The sequence below is a fragment of the Gossypium hirsutum genome, chromosome D06 (genome assembly GCF_007990345.1).
Source record: "Gossypium hirsutum isolate 1008001.06 chromosome D06, Gossypium_hirsutum_v2.1, whole genome shotgun sequence".
Taxonomy (NCBI): domain Eukaryota; kingdom Viridiplantae; phylum Streptophyta; class Magnoliopsida; order Malvales; family Malvaceae; genus Gossypium; species Gossypium hirsutum.
In genome coordinates this window covers 48,753,147-48,774,804 of record NC_053442.1, presented here as the reverse complement: position 1 = coordinate 48,774,804, position 21,658 = coordinate 48,753,147, and the positions used below count along the sequence as shown (strand labels likewise).

The window sequence follows — 21,658 nt, the reverse complement described above, 5'->3', positions numbered from 1 at the left end:
TGACAACTTAGATGAATTGAAATTAATAAATTTCACCTCATCCGTGCATGTATCGCTATGGGCCACAACAACACATAATCACTTGTTGGGCTTGAGTTACTTATACACCAAGTATTTAACATAATGAGATAAAACTAAATATAAAACTTAACTTGCAAAGGGAAATTCGACCAACCTATAGGGAGATGGCATGGATTGGATTTTTACAAAGAAAATAAAAGACTTGGACTTAAAAGTATTGTTCAAAATGGGCCAATAATAGATTAGGCCAAAAATAAAACATAAATAAAAAAAATCAAAGTCCTAAAATTCGTAATAGATAAAGCCCCAAAAATATAAAATTAGTAAATACATTATTGGATTCATATATAATCAAAATTAGACACTAAAATTGAAATCAATATGAATTAAAAACTAACTAAAAGCCTGAAACTTGTAAATCTTGTGAGAATTTCGTCCAAAAAATTCTACTAGCGGAATCTTCACTAAAACAATCTTGATCTCTTGGGCTCAAAATCAGGCGATTTAAAATGTGCTTCAAAGTTATGAGAAATGTTTTTCATCATAGGTAAACAACTTAACCTAGAAATGCTCAAATTCCATCCAAAAACTCATCGCAAATCAATTGATCTTTTGAGTTTGAATTCTTCTTCTTAATAACTTTGAAAGCCTTTGGTTGCAAATTCTTGGACTAACACATTTAACTTGGCTCTAAGTTGCTTGCATTTGGATCATTTTATTGGGCCTTGAGGAAGATTAAGCTTATCACGTCCAAGGGCTTTCTTTCGTGTTCACACTAATCTAGTTTCACTTGTTTCTTTAATTGCATGGGTTGCGTATGTGTTTGTTGCAAGTTTTTTTTGTTAAAATGCCAAAAAGGAAATATTGTTAGAATAAGTGTTACATTGAAGTGTTGCACATGGTGTTGCAACAACTTGAAACAATACTTGAGAAACATTGTCAGTATCGATCATATGTTAGACAATTTGAAATTGTATTTATTTTGAATTATTTCCTTATTTAGTCGTAATAAATATAGAATTTACCCATACTTGAAACTCAATAATTTAGAGTTCAAAAATATGGAATTTAATCTATCCTTTTTAAAAGGGTACGTATGGAGTGTTTTTTTTTTTCTTTTTGAAAGCATGGTGTGTATGGAGATAATTTAGAAGAACTAGAACATTATCTAAGGGATAGATTTGACATTCTAATGCCGATTATCCTGAAGATTGAGGGTGACATTTATCTAATGAATAAGCTAATTTGAATGATCTATTTATAAGAACAACACTCTCCATTGAAGATAGAGATTTGAGAGATCAGCACATTTTAGTTCTACTAGGAACATTAATAGTGCATTATGAGAGTGTTATTTTACTACTTAGTGGGAGTGGGTTTATTTGCAACCTCGGGCAGGGTTAGAAAGCTTAAGAGAGTACATTATAAGTGTGTGAAACTAAGGATGCAATAATCCTTGGAATAATTGGGTTGTAATTCGTTGGCTTGTTAGTGGATTAAATTTCTAAGCGAAAATCCTCAAATATAAATTATATTCACTAAATTACCTAAGTAATCTTTCATATATTTGTGCATTAATTCTTTAACCAATATTTCACTATGTTACATGAATAATTCCAATAGTCATACCAACAAGTCAGATAAAATTCACACAGTCAAACATTTTTCATTCATATACCAACTATAATTATCCAAACAACCATACATATAATTTCCTTCCTTTTTAACCTTTTTCCTTTTCCCGTTCCTTTTTCTATACCTTTATTATTGCAAACTTGGCAAAAGATGAGAGAATACTTTAATCTTTTTTTTCTTCAATTGGTCAAAGGGAAAAAATAGTTCACACACTTTTATAAACACAAGTTATGCATGTATCTTTTGCGATTTGTCCATATCCAATTCAATTTAATTTAAAGTATATATGATTATATCAAATCAAGTATTTAACCAGTTAAAATATTTTCAGAGATAATGTTATCGAGAAGAAAAAAATATGAATACTGAATATAAATAATAAAATGAATATTAAAAAACTAAAAAAATTATTTTTATATTAAAAATAAAAATAATATAGCTTGATTCGAGTAGCTTAAAAGTTGTTTAAAAGGATCTTGATTTTTTTTTCAGTTTTTTTTCTCTGCCTCATTTAATTGTGCTAAACTAAAGTTGGCCAAAACAAAAGTTTTGGAGGTCTTAAAAAGCTTTGGCTTTCAAACCAACTAAGCCAATCAATGTCCCTTTCTTACTAGGAGGTTAAACCCTTCTTTTGTTCGAGCCATTGTGCCATGAGTTTCACCGGGCTTTAACTTGACTAGTGGTACCACGTGTTAAGAAATGTGCTATATTTTTCTCACCACAAAATATTGAAAATACATGCACCCACACATTTTAGCTTTATAGTATCTTATTGAACAACTTTGTGCTATTATATTTTAGTCTATAGATTTGCTTTTCTTAAGTTTTAAGGAAAAAATACAAGTTTTAGTGAATAAATAAAGCAATAAAGAAGTGGAAATAAAACTATTTATTTATTTTTGTTAAAGCAAATTGATACAATCAAGAGCCACGGTAACCAACATATTATTTGTAAACAATATTTCTAAAAGAATTTACAAGTATAACTATAATTATGGTAAATTTTTAAATATAATATAAATTATAAATAATATGTGTTAGAATCAAAGTAATATAAAGTATAAAATATTGAAAATCAAAATATATCCCACACATGGTGGGATTTAAACCAAGAATGGAAAAACCCATATATGGCACTTGCACATATTGAGACTCAAATCTAGACGCTTAAAATCTCAAGACCTCAACCTTTACCAACACTACCAAGACATCATTGGTTATCATAGACGATGTAATAATATGGTTTTTTTTCAAGGAGATTTAAATTAACCCCAAATTTTTAATTTCATTCATGCTTATTAAAAGGATAAATATAATTTTTGATACTTGATTTGGCTTCAATATTCAAATTGATACTTGATTTTTGGTTTTCGTCACTTATTTTAGTTCAATTTTGTAACACAATTAAAATAGAATGATATGACCAATCAAGTTGTTACATGTGGCACACAAGCCACGTCATCAATGAATGTAGTTGCCTCGTCACCAAACACATTAAAAATATAAAATATATAAAAATAATATATATGGTTCAGGTAAATATATAAAACTTTAAAAAAATAAATATTTAAAATTTAATAAAATTACAAAAAAATTGTCAATGTAACTGTTTTCATCTCTCTTTCACTACACCCAATTTTTGTTGAAAGATGGCCAGCCTAATGAACAAAGGGGAAGATAGAAAGTGTTCTATCAATGAAATTTTGGTGCTTGCTTAATCTGAGAGTGACTTTTTTCACTCTACTTTTTTTACACTGGAAGTTTTAAAATGCTACTTGCAAGAAAATACACGTAGTGCCAGAAGCAGAGTTAAGGGCAGTGTCAACTGCTTCAAGCATTAGTGATGAACAAGGTTGAAAAACAATTAGCACATGATATGTTTACACAATTCAATTTTCCCACATCTACAGGGTCTTACCCAACAATATAATCTACTATCTTAGCAACATATACAATAAGTGATTACAACATCTAACAATCTCCAAATTAAACTCCTTAGTTTTGAACTTAAGAGCTACATCACTCTCCTCTAAGTTTCCCCCTGAAAACTTAGGGCAAAAAAGCAAGTTACACTTTTTTTTTGCACATAATGCACTCATAAGAAACATTTCTCAATGAACAAGGATAAGTGCTACCAGATTAATACATCACGTATACAAGCCTCCTTGATTTATAAGAAAGCAAGACTTGCTAGCATATTATATCAATTACAATCGATCTTCCCAATTAAACAAAAGAATAATTAGCATATAAATGATCTATAATAAGTATAAGATAAATGTTCAAATCTTCAGGATATGTTACCAAGTTACCTGAATCAATCCAATCTCACAATTAGAAAAGTCAATTTGTTTGATTCAATCCAAACCAATCTTCAAGGTGTGTTCCTATAATAGGTTTGGATATCATATATGGGCTTACACACATTTACATAATCAAAAAATATCATAGCCTAAAGATTTTGTTAACAAAACTTGCCAACTCTATATAAGGCAAGTTATGAGGCTGAGTGGTACTAGATAGAAATGGACTATGCTTATAGCACTACTCATAACGCTCGTTATAACTGCCTCAACAATAAAACCTCTATCAAGGTTGAAAAATCCTTTCATATTTAGAGCATGAATCCATTCACTGAGCAAACTTTAATCCATTATGATCTGCCCAAATCTCATGAAATAAATTACCCTTTCGATAGGGAAATAAAGGATCATTAAATCAGCTCTCGTCTTCTTGGATTGTATAACTTCATATATAAGGTAAATAGATCACGAAAGAATCTTTCAAAAGCTTCCTTTTGCTAGTTTTGGATGAGTTATCTTTATCTCTCCCACAATTGTCCTTGTCATTAGCCTTGGAAGACTCGAACTTTTTTTTTACTTTTCATGCATAGTTCGATCAAATTGGGATCTAGTGCCCTTAGTTTAGTGATTTTGTCTTTGTACTTATAATTTTTCAAAAAAATTGGTTTAATAAAATATCCATTAGAATCATTAATATCTTTTGTATATTATTCTTAATGGTTTCTGCATGCAAAGAAAAATGAAAGCAAATATTGGCTCACTAATTATCTAACATTTAACTAATATTAGACGACATTATGTGGTCAGATTGTAATGCAAAAAAGATAGCTTATATTAGTAGATAATCTAAACATATCATTCATTTAATCGCAATTAATTAAATATGTTGAAAGACTAATATGCCTTCTATTGAGTCCAATTGAAGAGATACCTTGTTTTTGGTATTAGAGCGAATGCCTCCTAGAAGATAGAGACATAGATGTGACTATTGGACTGAAAGTACATCGAACATGACCCAAATAGAATAGATCCTAGATCCGTTTATAGATTTATTAACTTGAGACGTTCATAGTATGACATACTTTAGTCCTGAGTGGATGATGGACTATGTATGTATGACTCGTATACTTTGATGTAAATGAAAGCTGGTACATTGAGTATACGACCTTTATATGATGTAGCATCATTCCATAATATTGGAATTCATAACCAAATAAAGGATAAATGATATCCTTTCATCGACATTACATGATAGATGAAAAGTAATGTGATCACGGGTCATTTTTCTTAGAGATAAATAATTTAGTTACTATTTTTTAGTAATTGACTTTTCATGAAAAAAGATGTAATGGGTACCATTAGATAAAATAGGGTCATATTGGGAGAACAAATTTATCCCAAATATATTAAGGATATCCTATGAGGGTAACACACTTATGACAAGGTCATTGGACGAGCACTTAATGGGAAGCTTTCGTAATGGTATATAATAAGAGAGAGCTCAATCATGATACTTTAGTGGAAAGATTTCATGATTAAATAATGTTATAATTAATAGGCGAAGAGCCAGAACTTAATTACAGATTATTTGAGCCCTATTTATATATGCCCAATTGATTCATCTGCTAGTTCGAGATAAAAATGAATTGCATGTAGAACCAATAAATATTGAATGAATGAAAACAATGAAGTGAGAGAAATATATCACATGTATCACTATCTGCAACGAATTGGTTTTCTCGGTAAGTATAAAAGATGACTTAGAAATTAATTTAATTTCTTTGAATTATTCATTGATTAATTGTAATTAAATAATTGGAGTTTAAAGTAAGAATTAAATTAATAAGTCATTGAGGATTTGTTGAATAAGGCAATTGAATATATTTCCTCATAGATTCTAGTCTGGTAAAGTTTTCAAGACTTCAACGAAAGTAGAATTGAGTTGAGAAATTAATTTAGTTAATATAAATAAACTAAATTAAGTGATTAAATAAATAATATTTTTGGAAATAGAAAATAGTTATTGGGTTGGATAAATTATAAATGTTGAATAAAAGTGCAGATAATACATATAATTAGACCCAACAAATGAAAGGTCCAATTAAGCCTTGTTATATCTAAGGGGCGACAAACCCTAATGTATTTTAGGGCATGTCGCCACCCCTAGTACTTCTACTTAGAATAGAAATTGTATTTTCTATTAAAATATTATTATTTAATTATATCTTATTTGAATAGAACTCTTGTACCGCTCCTCTATAAATAGGAAGTATGTGCTAAATTACACACACATTATTAGGTGTCGTTATTCTATTAGAAAATAGTGGAAATTTAATTTATAAAATAAATTCTATTTTTTGGAAGAAAATGCATAGTTTCTAGTTAATGAGAGAATTAACTTTCCTACTGAAAGTTAATAAAAGTTTTCATTCTGTGCGATTGGTTCATGTTGTTTGAGTCCATACTCAAAGCAATTTGTGGTTAGAGAATAGTGGAAAAGGTCGTTTAGTTGAAACACATGATTGAATTAAACGTCTCATACAAAGCACAAGTATAATTTCGGTTAAGAGTTTATTTCTATAAATATAAAAAAGGATTGGTTTTAAGAAAATTTTTAAACTTCTATTGTGCCTAAAAATACTACTTCTAAACTCATTTTTCCAATACAATTCTAGGTTGGCTCAAGGCTTAAGCCCATCCATGAAAGAGAAAAATACCTTTTTTTTCACCAAAGTCAAAAGTCGGAGCATCAATTCACCGAACTCTTCCACATACTTCTGAATAATGCATTGTTGTGTAAGCCATCACAACTTGGCACGAGCCTCATTTTTGGCATATTTAAGGTAAAATTGTTGCTTGAATTCTTTTTGAAGCTCCACCCAAGTGTCGATACTAATGCTACCACATTTTTCATTTATGCACCTATAATGTCACCACAAAAGAGAGACATCAGTAAAATCATAGAGGTGGTATTAACCTTAATGACATCATCTTCAATGCCCACATTATAGAAGTATTACTCCATTCCTCACAAAAAAGTTGTTTGCATCTCTAATAGACTTAGTCCCCTTGAACTTTTTTTACTTAGAGGCATCATTCTTGTGCTTAGGTGTCACAACAAGCTCACCATTACCTATGGCTACTTTGCACAAAATAAGCTCCCCTTTGAGCTCGTCTACATGTTTCTTCAAAGACTCCATCGTTTTAACAGCTTATTTTTAGTGCTGTCAGAAACGGTGGTTTCGGGGTTGCAAATCTGACATGTGAGTTCGTAAATATTATTATTTTATATTTACGAGTCAAATATATAAATACATTGAAATTTGATTTAATAATTTTTGTTAATTGAACGAATAGTTAGGTTCAAGTAGTATGTCACTAAAGTCAAGTGATTTTAGAAAATGAGGTATCGGGACCTCATTTCTATAAACCAAACCCGTAAATATTTTTATTAAATATTTACAGAGTGGTTATTTAGGTTTATTGAAGTTTGGTCCAGAAATTTTGATGTTTAAATAGTTAATTAAGAAAAAAAGACTAAATCGTAAAAGATGTAAAACTTAATCACTATTGAATATTATTGATTAAATGGGTTAATTAGTGAATGATGGAGGGCTTATATGGTAATTAAACCATATTGTGATGTTGGTGGATGGTTAAAGCATTAAATTATAAATTTTTATATATTAAAATTTAAGTTAAAACAATAAGAAAAAGAAAAAGAAAAAAGAACATTTTGTCCATCTTCTTCAACAACTGGAAACCGAAACACCATAGCTAAAAAGCTTGAAGGTTCGGCCATGGATACCTCATTGCATGTAAGTTCGTTTTGAGTCCAATTCTTATAATTTTTATGTTTTTGATATCGTTGGAACTTAATCTAGCTAACCCAAGGACTAATTTATGAAATTTTTAAATTTTTAGAAATTTACCATGAATGGCTTAAGTGTATTTGTGAGTTTAATTGATAGATTATTAAGCTCGTTCGTTAAATATAAGTATTTTGTTAAGTGATTTTTGATGATTTTAATGTTTTGGGATTATATTGTTGAAATAATAAAATTTAATGTAAATTGTGCGAAATGAGGAAAAATATGGGCTATTCTAAGACTAAGGGAAAATCGAGTAACATGAATTTTAGTTAAAAATGGTAAATTTGCAAGTTTTGGGTTTAGGGACTAAATTGCATAAAAAGTAAAACATTGGGTGTAATTTTGTAAATTTTCCCATTAATAATATAAGTTTTATTAATTATTTTAAGTTATTTGAAGGGATTAATTGAGTGAAAATTTATTATTTAGATCACAAAACAGACCAAACGGATCAAAACTGAGGACAAGCTAAGTGTTGGATTAGTTGTCGGCTTCACTTTTACAACTGTATTTGTCGAGGTAAGTTCGTTTAAGGATGAAAATTATTATCTTTTCCATTTTAGATTAATGTAAATAGTTACTTATGTTAGGGGTTAGCGTTCGATCTAATTGAATCGAATCGAATGAAAAAAATTCAAGTTAATTGAGTTGACGAATCATATTTTATCATCCTAACTCGATTTGAAATTTTCTCGAACCGAGTTGAGTGAGATGGAATTCGAATCAAATCGAATCGAATCGAATATATTTGTTCGAGTTAAATTAAAATATATATATTAAGTCCTTGTTATCACTATCACCCACCGTAATCAAATTTGTTATTAACTTTCATCCCCTTATAATTTATTTATTAATCTTTTATATACGGGTTAACTTCTTTACTTGCTTAGTTGCTTCAATCATCTTCTAATTCTTGTCACAATGTATTTTGAAATTTAAAAAATATATTAAATGTAAAAAATGTGATTTTTATTAAAAATTATCTTAAAGATAAAATGTGAAATTGATACCAACATAAAATTTTAAAATGAATATTTTATGGCATCATAATAATTCAATTTTAGTAAAAAATTATAAAGATTCAATATGATAAAACAATTCAATAATATAAACAGTACAAAATGTGAAATTTAATTTAATAATATAAATAGTAGATATAAATAAATTTATTATTATTTATGTTTAGAAATTTTTTGGATAATTTTAATTTTTTTTATTTGGGGGTAAATGATAAGAAGTAAAAGTTTAGGGGGAAATAAAAAAGTTTTGGAGGTTGAGGGAGTAAAATTTTGGGGGGAAATAAATGGGAGGAGTAAAATTTTTGGAGGGAAATATGAAAAAAAAGGGTGAATGGATTTGGGGTAGAATGGGGTGGGATGGGAGGAGAGCAAAAGTTATGGGGGAAAAATTGGAGGGAGTAAAAGTTTTGGGAGGAAAGTGAAGAGGTTTAGGAGTTTGGGGTAAAAATGTAAATTATTATTGTTTAATATTCGATTTATTCGAATTATTCGAGTTATTCGAATTTGAAAAGCAAACTCGATTCGAACTCAAAATTCAAAAAAAATTTGAGTTGACTCGAATAACTCGATTATTTCGAATAACTCAATTTGTTTAACTCAAAATTCAAAAAAAAATTTAATTTTTTCGAGTCAAATCGAGTTTTGCTCACTCTTAATTTATGTTATGTTAAAATTAATTGATAAAAATGTGATAAATTATTATTATAATTCAAATAGAGGAATTAGTCAAATTAAATGATATGAAAGGTAATACTAATGTTGTTATCTAGTTAATGGAATTGTTTATATAAGTGAGATATCTTTGGTTATTTATATAACAATGAGAATTGCAAGTATTATACATATATATATATATGAAATTAAGAAGAGATTGTTATTAGTAATTCTTGGATTTGAAATAAATTATTTGTATGCGGAAATGAAGAAGTGCCCCTGTTTGCACAACTGTGCCCCTGTTCTACATTTACAATGCCTCTAAAAATGGAGTAATGACCGAGTATGTGAATCAAGTACTAATGATTTGGACTAAATGATATGGATTGTTACATGGAATTGGTGTAGTTACTCTAGTACTCTAGTTAAATTACTGGTTCATCGGGATATGAAATAATTGAATTACAATATATTTATGTGCTTATATATTGTGGCATATTTATAGTATTGGCAAGTGAAAGATATTGTAACGAATTTCTTAGTTACAAGTATAGTTTGTTACTTTGAGTAAATTAATGTGATTTATGGTATGGAAAAGTCCTTTAAAATGGACTTTGTGTTGATGTGTTTGGACTGGAAAGGTAACATTTGGATTATGAGGATGAATAATTTATATAATGAAATTCTTTTCATAATATGAATGGGTAATTAAAGTTTTACAGAGTATATAACCATATGAAATGATCTATTATTTAAAGTAAGAGTATGAAACATACGATAAGCATAGGTAAAAGAAAATAAAGGTATATGGTAGTCATATGATAGATGAATGGTGAAATTGAAATGCTTGATATGTTATATGTTATATTTCTTCACCTACTAACCTTGTGAGGTTTGGTGTATAAGAAAAGGGAAATATGATTTATGGCTAAATGGATTACTCATAGTATATTAATTTATTAAAACTGGTGAATTTAACTCCTTTTATATGAGCTTACTAACCATTAGTTGCTTATATATTTGTTTTCTTTATTTTGTAGATCATTGGAAAACTCGAACGATTGGAAACTTCATTGGAGTATAATCACACTATCCATTGAATTAATTTGGTAGCTTTTGAACTTGTTGAAATGGTTAGAAGTGGCATGTATAGGGGTGTGTGATATTTTGGTATGATTTGAATGTAATAAGGTTTTAAATATTGTTTTGGAGATTGGATTGTTTTTTAATGGTGCCAAGTTCATTTTGGTTTATGTCTTTTGATGAAGGCTTGTAAATGATGTGTATTCATATAAGATAATAGTAGCTATGCATACTCTCATGTGGATAGAAAGAATAAGGTTGTTTGATATGTTTGTGATATGGTCATTTGTATGCATAAGGTATGCTAAATGATGGAAACTATATTGTTGAATAAGTTTAAAATTTATTGTAATTGTGGTACCTACTATTGATACATTGGTTAGAACATATAGAGTGATTGATTTAGTATATTATAAGCAAGTTTGGAATGAGTTTTGGTCTTATGAATGCTTATGGAAATGGTGTGTTTTAAATGTGTAAGTTTTGGCTTGATTTTAGCTTGTTTAAGGGGTTAATTTGAAAGCACACAGGCTGGGACACAGTTTGTCACACGGTCGTGTCACTCCACAAGGTCGTGTATGCTCTGTTAGTTTTGGTCCAGGTTTCACATAGTTTGAGACACGGGCTGAGACATAGTCGTGTGTCTCAAGTCAGTGAGTTAAACGGTCTATGAGACGAGCTGGGACACGACCGTGTGTCCCTACTTCGAATGCTCACACGGTCTGAGCTATGTCACACGTCCTGGGCACACGACCGTGTGACCCCTATTTTCTCAATTTTTTAGGTTTTGCCTAAAATTTTTTGATTTAATCAAAATTATCCCTGATCATTTTTAAATTGTTTTTAGGGCCCCGAAAGCTCGATTTAAAGCCCAAATGTGTATGTTTGCTATAATTAGAATAAATTATTGAAAATTTATACTTAAGTTGAATTATTGTTCTATTTCGTACAATAAAGCTCCGTAACCCTAATCTGGTGAGGGAAATGGGTTAGGGGTGTTACAATAGTGACTTTAAGAGCATCATTCTTTTGGGTCAGCATATCCATAGTGGCATTAAAAGCCCAATGCACCTCCTCCTTAAGCTCTTCTCTTGTAGAGTCCAACTCTATAATGCAACCCTCAACTATTTTAAAGCTTTCCTTTACATCACCCATAGATTCCTCAAGTTTGGCAACTTTTCCATCATTTCTGGCAACATATCTCTCGAATTGCTAGCTTTCTTGGCCCTCCCACGAGCTTTTGGTGGGACATTTTGATCATCTCAATTCTTCACCTTAAACGAACTTTGCTCTAGTACCAAAGGTCACAAGCTACGACTTCAACTAAGCTAATCATGAAGCCTTAAAGGATGAATTCGCTTCAAATTGCCTAAGTCAACATAAACCCTCAAAAATTGAAAATCTTAAAGAATTCTCCAAGGCATTTATGCTAAAAAGTTATTCAACGAAAAACGCTAGAAAGGAAAGAATGCTCAAGAAAGCTTTTGAGTAAATGCTTTCAATTGTTTTGGTTCAATTCCCAATAATACAAATAAGGTGGGGAAGGTTTCTATTTATAGTAGAGTTCTCCTTACATCCAATAGTATAGATTGAATTACATCAACGGTACAGATTTAAGTCTATCTACAAGATAAAGTCCTAAGGAATTTAAACTCTCTATATTATCTTACCGTTAGAATTCAAATTAGCCTAGTAACTACAATTTATTATTATGTTTTCTAAGTCAACAAGAATCAAGTAAATGGGTCTTCAAGAATGTTCCCAGAATTGGGCCAAACTTGGTGATTAAGTAAGCCCAATTTACTTAAAGGATCGCGTTAGGCTATTTTGCACGCCTTGATCACGGGCATTTATGCACAAGCTATGACTTGGTTCACATCATCTCATTGTAATGGTGTTACAAAACTTTATTAAAATATGTGATAAAAAATAAATTTGGATACCAATCTAGATTAAAAAACTTTAAGTAGTAATTTAAATATTGAAACTAAATTTAAATACTATAAAGCATATATCTTTATTAAAAGAAAAATATGTTAAGAAACTTGATTAGACATCTCCTTTGCATTAATCAAACCAAAGAAACATAAAGAAAAGAAAAGGAGCAATGAGCTCGTGCCTTAATAGACTATTGATGCCATATAAAGATATATTTTTCTCTTTGATCTTTAAGAAATCTTTATTTTCCTCTTCTTTTATCTGAAAAAAGAGAGTTGAAAAGCATCCAAAAGAAAAAGTGAATCTTTTCCAACTAAAAGAAAAGTAAAGGCTTCCTTGTCTAAATTACATAATTCCAAAAGGTGACATAAATGAGGCAGCTTTGACATTAATTAAATTAACAAAAGATTCCTTTATCAAAAGAAAAATAAAAATTATCCCACATCTTATGAAAGAAAATATGCAACAAAGTTATCATCAAAATCCATTGAAACCTAAAAGGAAAAAGATGAAAAGAAAAAGGAATTGCAATTATTCCATACTTAATTATTCAATTAACAACTCTAAGAAAAACCAATTTTTTATTATTTTTATTTTAATGTCACTGGTGGAATCTGATTGGACAAGAAACTAAATAATTTAATGAAGCAACAAAAAGTAACTTTCATTTTTCATGCTTTTGATATGACTAATGCTGATCTACATGAAGGATTGCTGAATTTCTTAATAATTATATACATGTTTTTTTCTTTTTGAAAAGAATTTTAATTACCATTATTATTATTATTTTGGAATCGAATTTTAGCACAATTGCCGCCAACTCATAGTGAAAAAAAAATAAAGTTAAAAGAAAATTCTTTAAGAGAACCAAGTTCTTAACTTGACCCATCATTTCATGCATCAATTTAATGCAATTAGTGATGGAATTCATTTTCCCCCCTTTCTTTAGCAAAGTAGTTTTTTTCTTTGGGTAAATATATATATAATCTAAGAAAAGAGATCAATTTAAAGTAGTCTAGAATATAAAAGAAGATGGATGAAGTTTTCTTTTTGGGGTAAAGATGGATGAAGGTTTTAGCTTATATAAATACATATACGTTCCTTTTAAACAGTAATACGAATATTTTAGAAAATTAAAACCTATTATTATATTTCTCACATGTATGAGTTAAATGTCCGGATTAAGACTTAAAACAAGGTTTTCTATAACTTGATAATCCACTTGATGAATCTAAAAGAAATGGTAAAATTACTATGAATACCCTTATATTAGAAGTTAGATTATATTTTGCCCCCACTTAAAAATAGATAAGTTAATCCCTTCACGTTAGATCTAAGAGCAAGCTAATCATTCTAAAAAAAAGATTTCATTCAATTTTATTGCTAAAAACTAGTCATTGTACTTCAACGTAAGATACAAATGGCATATCACGTGTCACTTTTTGCTTATTTCATCAATCACCCTAATTTTTAACAATAAAAATCAATTTACTTTTTAATTTAATGTACATAAACTAATTTATTTACATTTTAATAAAACTTGTAAGTGACTAAATAATAATTTTTACCAAAAATCAGGTTACAATATGACCCGTAAACAAGTCCAAGCATTAAAGAAGCAAAAATTTATCTCTTTATTAATTTGTATTTATGCTCCTAACTTCTCAATCAATGTGACACTTCGTAAGCAAACCTACCTGGATTGGGACCCACTTCGGTGGGAAAGGATTTTTGGTTTTAAATGTTAGTAATAGTGATGATGTGGAGAAAAAGCTCACCATCTACTATTCCACGCCACCTAACTGGTTCTGGGCGTTGGCGGCCACTCCATCCCTTCACATGCCAATGCCATTCCCCTTCAATCCCATTCACTTTTTCTTACCTTTTCTCTCTCTCTCTCACGCACACACGCACACACGCATATATATAAGACTAGTCTCAAACACCCTTTAACCCCAAACTAAAGAAACTCTCTTACCTGATCTTTTGTCCGTTGTCTCTCTCTCTTTTTGTCTGATCATATCTGTTTGTTGATCTAAATGGTAATAATGGATACCCAAGAATCAGGGCAAGGGATCAAGCTATTTGGAACAACAATTACGTTGCATGGAAGACAAGTAAACGGAGAGCTTAACAAAGCCGATCATCCGACAGTTGATAAGAGGCCAGACAAGATCATACCTTGCCCTAGATGCAGGAGCATGGAGACCAAATTTTGTTACTTCAATAACTACAACGTTAACCAGCCTAGACATTTCTGCAAAGGTTGCCAAAGGTACTGGACAGCAGGTGGAGCCCTACGGAACGTCCCCGTTGGGGCTGGCCGCCGGAAAGCCAAACCACCGGGTCCTGGTCTTGGTCTTGGTGGGTTCCAAGAAGGGTGTTTATATGATGGGTCTAGTGCGGTGCAACAGTTTGAGGTGGAAGGGATAGTGTTGGACGAGTGGCATATTGCCGCCACCAATGGTGGAGGTTTCCAGCAAGTTTTTCCAATGAAGCGGAGGCGAATAAGCTGCTCAGCTGCTCAACTTCAACCTTACTGATTTTCACTCCTAGTAATTCTTATCTGTTCTCTCTCCCGTTTTCTCTTTTTTGTGGCAGAAGTTTCAACAAATATTAAAAAAAAAATTGTTTGAATTACAGATCAATGTAAATACAGGATGGTTTTTGATTAATTAGTCTTCTGACGTTACTATTAATTATATGGTGGGTATATTTATTTATTTATTTATTTATTTTTCTTCATTATATGGTGGATATTTATTTAAAAATATGTGGAAAATCAATTTTGCATTGTTTTTTTTCTTAATATTTAATTTAATCATAACTTGCAATCTGAAATATCTATACGAGGTAGATAAGGGATTAGTATTTTCAAATTGCGTGTTGAAATTATAATGAGGAGAAATGTGCAATAATTCAATCATCATAGGCAGGTTTGTTTATTTTGTATTAAGATTTAAATTATATTTTAATTTTTTATTTAAAATATAGATAAATTAATTTATGTATGTTATTTCAAATAATTATATATCTTTTTATTAAAATTTTCATTTATTCTTATGGTTTAAAACCAATCCCTGTTAATTAGTATGAGGTATCTGTGACACGTTACATGTAATTGTTTAGTTATTTTGTCAATTATGTTAAGCTTTAACAGTAATAGTGAATGAAAATTTTAACAGTAAGGATCGATTTGCTCTTTGATCTAACATATATAAATTAATTTATTATTTTTTGAGCAAAAAAATTAAAAAACAATCTAACTCTCAATACGAAATTTACAGATTTATAGGTATGTTAGTAGTACAAAATCAACCTAGGGAGAGATCGCCCATATCCAATTTAATTAATCAAAATATGAGACCACTGGAAAAATTGATAAACGGAATCATCACGATCATGCGCGTGATGTAAATTGGAGGGATAAGATTGGTCAGAGAATGGGAAATATTCTTCAGACAAAGGGTTGATGCCTGATTCATGTAAATGTTGAGACTTGTAAGTAAAAGCCTGGCACTATTCTAATCTTATGGGTTATATATAATTGATGTACAAAATTGAGTAGAAATTATAGGATAAGAAATAAGAAGAAATGCCATCCTTTTTCTTTTTGTTGGTAATTGATGAAGTTTGGGTAATTAAAAGGGTTGGAATTGATTCACAAATAAAGACAATTGGATAAATGGTTTCATCTCTTTAAAAATGGAAAGAGATTGTTCATGTGTTGAAGTATCAATGCTATTATTCGGTGTCGGAAATCAACCACTTAAATTTGTATCCCAGAAAAGAAGAAAGAAATTCCATGAAAAGTCGAAAACATAATTAGCGGTCCACAAAAGACACCACCAGGCCAAAAGTTATCACTATCTCAGCTAACTTCATGCATAAATTGGTAACTAATAAAAAGGAATGAAGCCTAGCGTTAGCTACTGTTGCTTTCAAATATAAATTCCATGGGGATCTATTTTGTCAAAGAAATTTCATTCGGGAAACGACAGAATTGTTGCCAAGTGCATGGATGAAATCGCTGCCCTCTTTTTAATGGTTATCCTGTCTCTATCTGCTTTCCACATACACTGAACTAAAAAGCCATCCAGATATCAAGGCTGGGGGCTAACTCTATAGTGGCTGAGATTTCAGTTGAGAAGCGATTCTTTGGTGAAAACCCCTCCACTGTTGTTTTACCAAAAACCAAATATCTTAATCTAAACTGGATCTTTTTAGTGGCTCTGCTTTGTTCATGTAGCCTTTTAATCTAACCACTCCCAAGTATTTTAGAGAATGACCTTTTTGTGTGAGGGTAGTTGGCCTCTGGGGAATACTTGGAATTAAAATTTGAATTCTTTCTAAATTTATAATACATTGAGTCAAAATATTAAATCTGAAAATATAAGTCTAGGCAAAAAAGTTCAATTTATTTTAAAAATATTAGATTTGGATTCAAGTATTTAAAACTTAACACAATTCAATCCGTTTTTTTAAGTTTGTATCATATTATTTAATTTATAATTCATAAAAATTAAATTTACAGTAACATATAACACTATTATGCAAGTAAACTAAAAAGAGTTTAGTTACTTTTATAATTTTTAACAAATGAAATATGTATAATTTATTTTAAAAAATATAGACATATCTAAAAAGAACTTGTGTAAACCATTGAATCAAAATTAAGCAAGCATAGCATAAATCAATATCATACTTAAACTTGACCCGAACACAACCCATGAACACATCTATTTAAAATTCCTTCAAAATATAATTGTTGATATGAGATAAATCATAAATTCATCCCATTAAAAATAAAATTTGAAAATAAATTAATCATACTAAAAATTTTGAATCCCTCTGAATTTGTTTGCAAGTTGGCTGAGGGGCAAAAAGACTGCATGTATTCAGCAAAACAAACAATTTGTTCTAGAATCTTTTATGGATTGTTTATAATTTTGTTGTTACCGTTGGTTATACACTGCATTTTATGTTTTAAGCTTTAGCTATATGGTGCATTTAGAACAAGTTTTATATATGGTGTATTTTATTATCGAGGGTAGGGGAGTTTAGTCAAGTGAAATAGAACGTTTTATAGCACAGCTGTCGAGGTAATAGCTAACTAAATTTCAATTCAGCTGCAACGACTCTCTCAACCTTAAAACGTTGTATGCAATAAGGAATCAGTTAGTGTAACACCCACACCCGACCTGATCACCGAATCTGAGTATGATGTGATACAAGTTTTGGTATCAAAGCTAAAGTTGAACTGATTCTCGAAAAATCGAAGGCTAACCTTTCCATGCATGATACATTTCTAGTTTAGTCATTGTAATTTGAGCTAATATAAGTTTTGTTATAGCTATTAAAGAATATGTCTGAAAGTTCGAAAGAGGCAACATGTGAAGAAATTGAAAGCCATGTACTTCAGGCACAAAGGCAGACTCCTATAGCTGATTTGGATGCAGCTGGAAATGTTTTCCCAATGTCTTTTTCACAATGATGAGTCAGATGTTTGACCAGTTCATAGGGAGAGCCCAAACACCCCAACCTCAGCCTGAAATGGTACGACCAGTACCTATTACACCTCCAATACTAACTGCAACCCAACCTAAAGGTGATCATGTAAGAAAGATACGAAAAAGAGACACCAATGAATTCTTGAGGGATAAGGGTGATGAACCCACAGTAGTAGAGCAATACTTATCACACGTTTGCAGAGTAATTAATGAATTAAAGTGCACGCCAGCGAACAACCTTTTATGTGTAGCCTCCTTGTTAGAGGGGGAGACGTATCAATGGTGGAAGACGTTGAAAAGTGTGACCCTTGAGGAGTTGATAGACTGAGAATTCTCTAGAGAAATTTAGAGAAAGATATGTGAACTAGATGTATGTTGAAAAAATGAAGGAGGAGTTTTTATTCCTCAAGCAAGGATGAATGTCTGTGACGGAATACGAATGAGAGTTTATCAGACTTAGTTGCTCTGTAAAAGATATGTTTCAGACAGAGAAAGTCTTATGTGTGAAGTTCGAATAGGGCTTAAGGGATAAAATTCGTGCCATGGTGGCGGCATCTAAATGTCAGAGTTTAGTGGTCATAATGGCTAAGGCCCATAAAATGGATATGATAGTTCAGGAAAAGAGTAGAACGCATGACAGACAAAAATTGAAACGTGGATTTTCTAGTCCACCACCCTCGTCGAATTTCAAGAAGCAGAAAGATAGAAGCTTTTTAGCATCAAGGAAGGATTTGCGGCCCGTGAGTTTCAAACATGATGAAGGTGGTCGACAAGCTACCTCGATTGCTAGTATGGATGGATCCAGGATGATGAGGAATTCTGTCTGTAAGCATGTGGGAGAAATCACATAGGAAAATGCTAAAAGCATACCGGAGCTTGTTTTGGATGTGGGTCTTTAGACCATCAACTTAGAAATTGTCCCTCCAAGGTTGAAGTAAGTTCAGAACAATCTATGAGATGACCCCAAAGTATTCAGCAAGAAGCGAGACCAAAAGTGGTAGCAAAATCAGGATCAATTCAGAGGGCACCGAAAAAGAGCTATACCAAGCCCAGCTCTAGAGTGTTCGCCAGAGCGTATGTAATGAAGGCTAAAGAAGATGCTGACTTACCAAAGGTTATAACAGGTAAATTTTCTTTTATTGGAAACAACATTCATGCATTAATAGATCTGGGGTCAACACATTCGTACATCTGCACTAAAGTTGTAGAAGGTATGAGTCTTGAAGTTGTTTATTCTTAGACAAATATATTAGTGACCAACCCCTTGGTCAAAATACGATGGTTAATAAAGCGATTAAGAATTGTTCATTAATTTTTGGCGAGCACACCGTTTTGGTGGACTTGTTGTTTTCATGAGTTCGATGCTATTCTTGGATTAGATTGGTTGACCAGACATAACTCAGTAGTTGATTGTCAAGCTAGAGGAGTATGTATGTTAACTAAGAAAGGCAAAGAAGTGTTGTTACCTAGTGTACAGACCAATTTTGCGAGTACAATAATTTCCGCAATTTTCTCCAAAAAGTTATGGGTTAAAGGCACAAATGCTGACTTGGCATATATTATGGATTCATTTGAGTTAAGAATGGATATCAGCCAAGTTTCGATTGTAAAAGATTTTCTAATGTGTTTTCAAAAGAACTTCTAGATATGTCGCTAGACAAAGAGTAGAATTTTCAATTGAGTTAGAGCCTGGTATGTAACACCCCTTACCTAGTCTGGTCACCGAATTCAAGCAATAGAATGCTACAAGAAAATACAAATAAATATATATAAGTTACACAAACTCCATTCGCATACTATGCAATGTAATAATTTAAAGTCTACAAGGGTTTAATTGTGAAATTCAAGCATGAAATATGATTGAATTGTAAAATTTAAAAAATTTTAAAGTTTTTAAGTTGGTATCGATATTTTATGTTGGGTATCGATACCTTATTAAATATCGATACCAAATCTATAACACCTCTAACCCATATCTGTCGCCAAAATAGGGTTACGAAGTATTACCATAAAAACGTAATTTAAAACATTCAATTACCAAACATTTCATAAATCAATACATAACTCATTCAAACACATGCTTATTGTCCCTTATTTGAGCCCTCGAGGCCTTAGAATCACATTAGAATCGATTCAGGACTAAATTGGAAACATTTAGAATTTTATACAAAAGGATAGAAAATTTCATACTACAGGGGTCACACGGCTAAGACACACGTCCGTGTCTCAGGCCGTGTGGACATTCGAAGTAGGGGCACATGGTCGTGTCCTAGCCCGTGTTCGTGACCATGTAACTCTCTAACTTGGGTCATACGGCCAAGCCACACGCCTATGTGCCAAGCCGTGTAACTCTCGAAATGGCCTCACACGCCTGTGCGCCAGGCCGTGTGCTAGGTCGTGTAACTTTCGAAAAGCAACTTTTAAAACCTACAAGGGACACATGGCTGAGACACACACCCGTGTCTTAGGCCTTGTGGACAAGAAATAAGCCAAATTCAAGCCATTCCTTTCACCCAATTCAAGCACACCCTTACAAGCCATTTGCACATATGACCAATGTATCAAAACATGTTCAAACATACATAAAATGACCAATTTCAAATGTCCAAATTTCATTCAACCAATATGCCGAAAGGCATAAATCATCAAATTAACCAAACATAAACATATTTGACATAAATCAACCACACACAACTATTTCCATACCATACCATAACATAATTTATCATGTATCAAAAGACAACCAAACATACCAAATTGGTCATCCAACATACACCTTTACTTGACTATTTCCATCACCAACCATTTAAGCACCAAAATGCCAAAATTCCAACAACCATATTACTACATATATACATGCCAAACATAACCACTAGATCATTAATACAAGTCCACCTATACATGCCATTATATCCAAAACCAAAACATCAAAAGCTATCGATATTGTCGCTGGATAGTGTGATAGGTCTCCGACGAGCTTCCAAACCAAACGAGCTTCCGATTATCTATATAACATGGAAAAGAAGACTATGTAAGCATGAAATGCTTAGTAAGTTCGTATAACATAAAACACAACTTACCATTTCATTTCATAACATTAAAATTTAATATGGCATAATCCAACCTTTAGCTTGGCACAAGCCTAAGTACCAACACAAACATGTTAGCTTGCTTGAACATAATTTATATGGATTTAACAGGATAACCATTATACTTGAGCATAATTTAATTGGATTTACCATCCATCGTAACAAAACATGTTTTTTCCATGTAACTCATCATTTCAATGTATTTCATACATACATGTCTTGGTTCATATTGAACACTTACCAAATCCTTTCAAATTCATGCATGTTGAACCGTTAGAATATCATTGGATACGTGGGATAGCTCACACGAAGTGTGCTAACCATATAATCGTAATCTTTTATGTCATACACATAGTTGCTCACACGAGCTGTGAAATAGGCCTACTCACACGAGATGTGGGTCGAAATGTAAGCTACACGATGCTGCTCACACGAGTTGTGGAGTATCCACAACACATGCCAGACCTCAGCCATCAGTAGGACATTCAAGACCAGCACTCGAAACAGGTAAACCCTAATGACTTGTCATTTGTA

The 21,658-nt window shown here is 31.4% G+C and overlaps 1 protein-coding gene across 1 annotated transcript; it reads left to right on the top strand.

Moving 5' to 3' along the window:
• Positions 1–14,295: 14,295 nt before the first annotated feature.
• LOC107900645 (dof zinc finger protein DOF1.5) lies at positions 14,296–15,248 on the top strand. Its single transcript, XM_016826315.2, has one exon. It carries the CDS (start codon positions 14,565–14,567, stop codon positions 15,066–15,068), a length of 504 nt encoding a protein of 167 aa, XP_016681804.1. The 5' UTR covers positions 14,296–14,564; the 3' UTR covers positions 15,069–15,248.
• Positions 15,249–21,658: the final 6,410 nt, after the last annotated feature.

What these genes read in the sequence shown, in the direction of transcription:
- LOC107900645 (XM_016826315.2), top strand. Translation starts at nt 14,565, where the DNA reads ATGGTAATAATGGATACCCAAGAATCAGGGCAAGGGATCAAGCTATTT.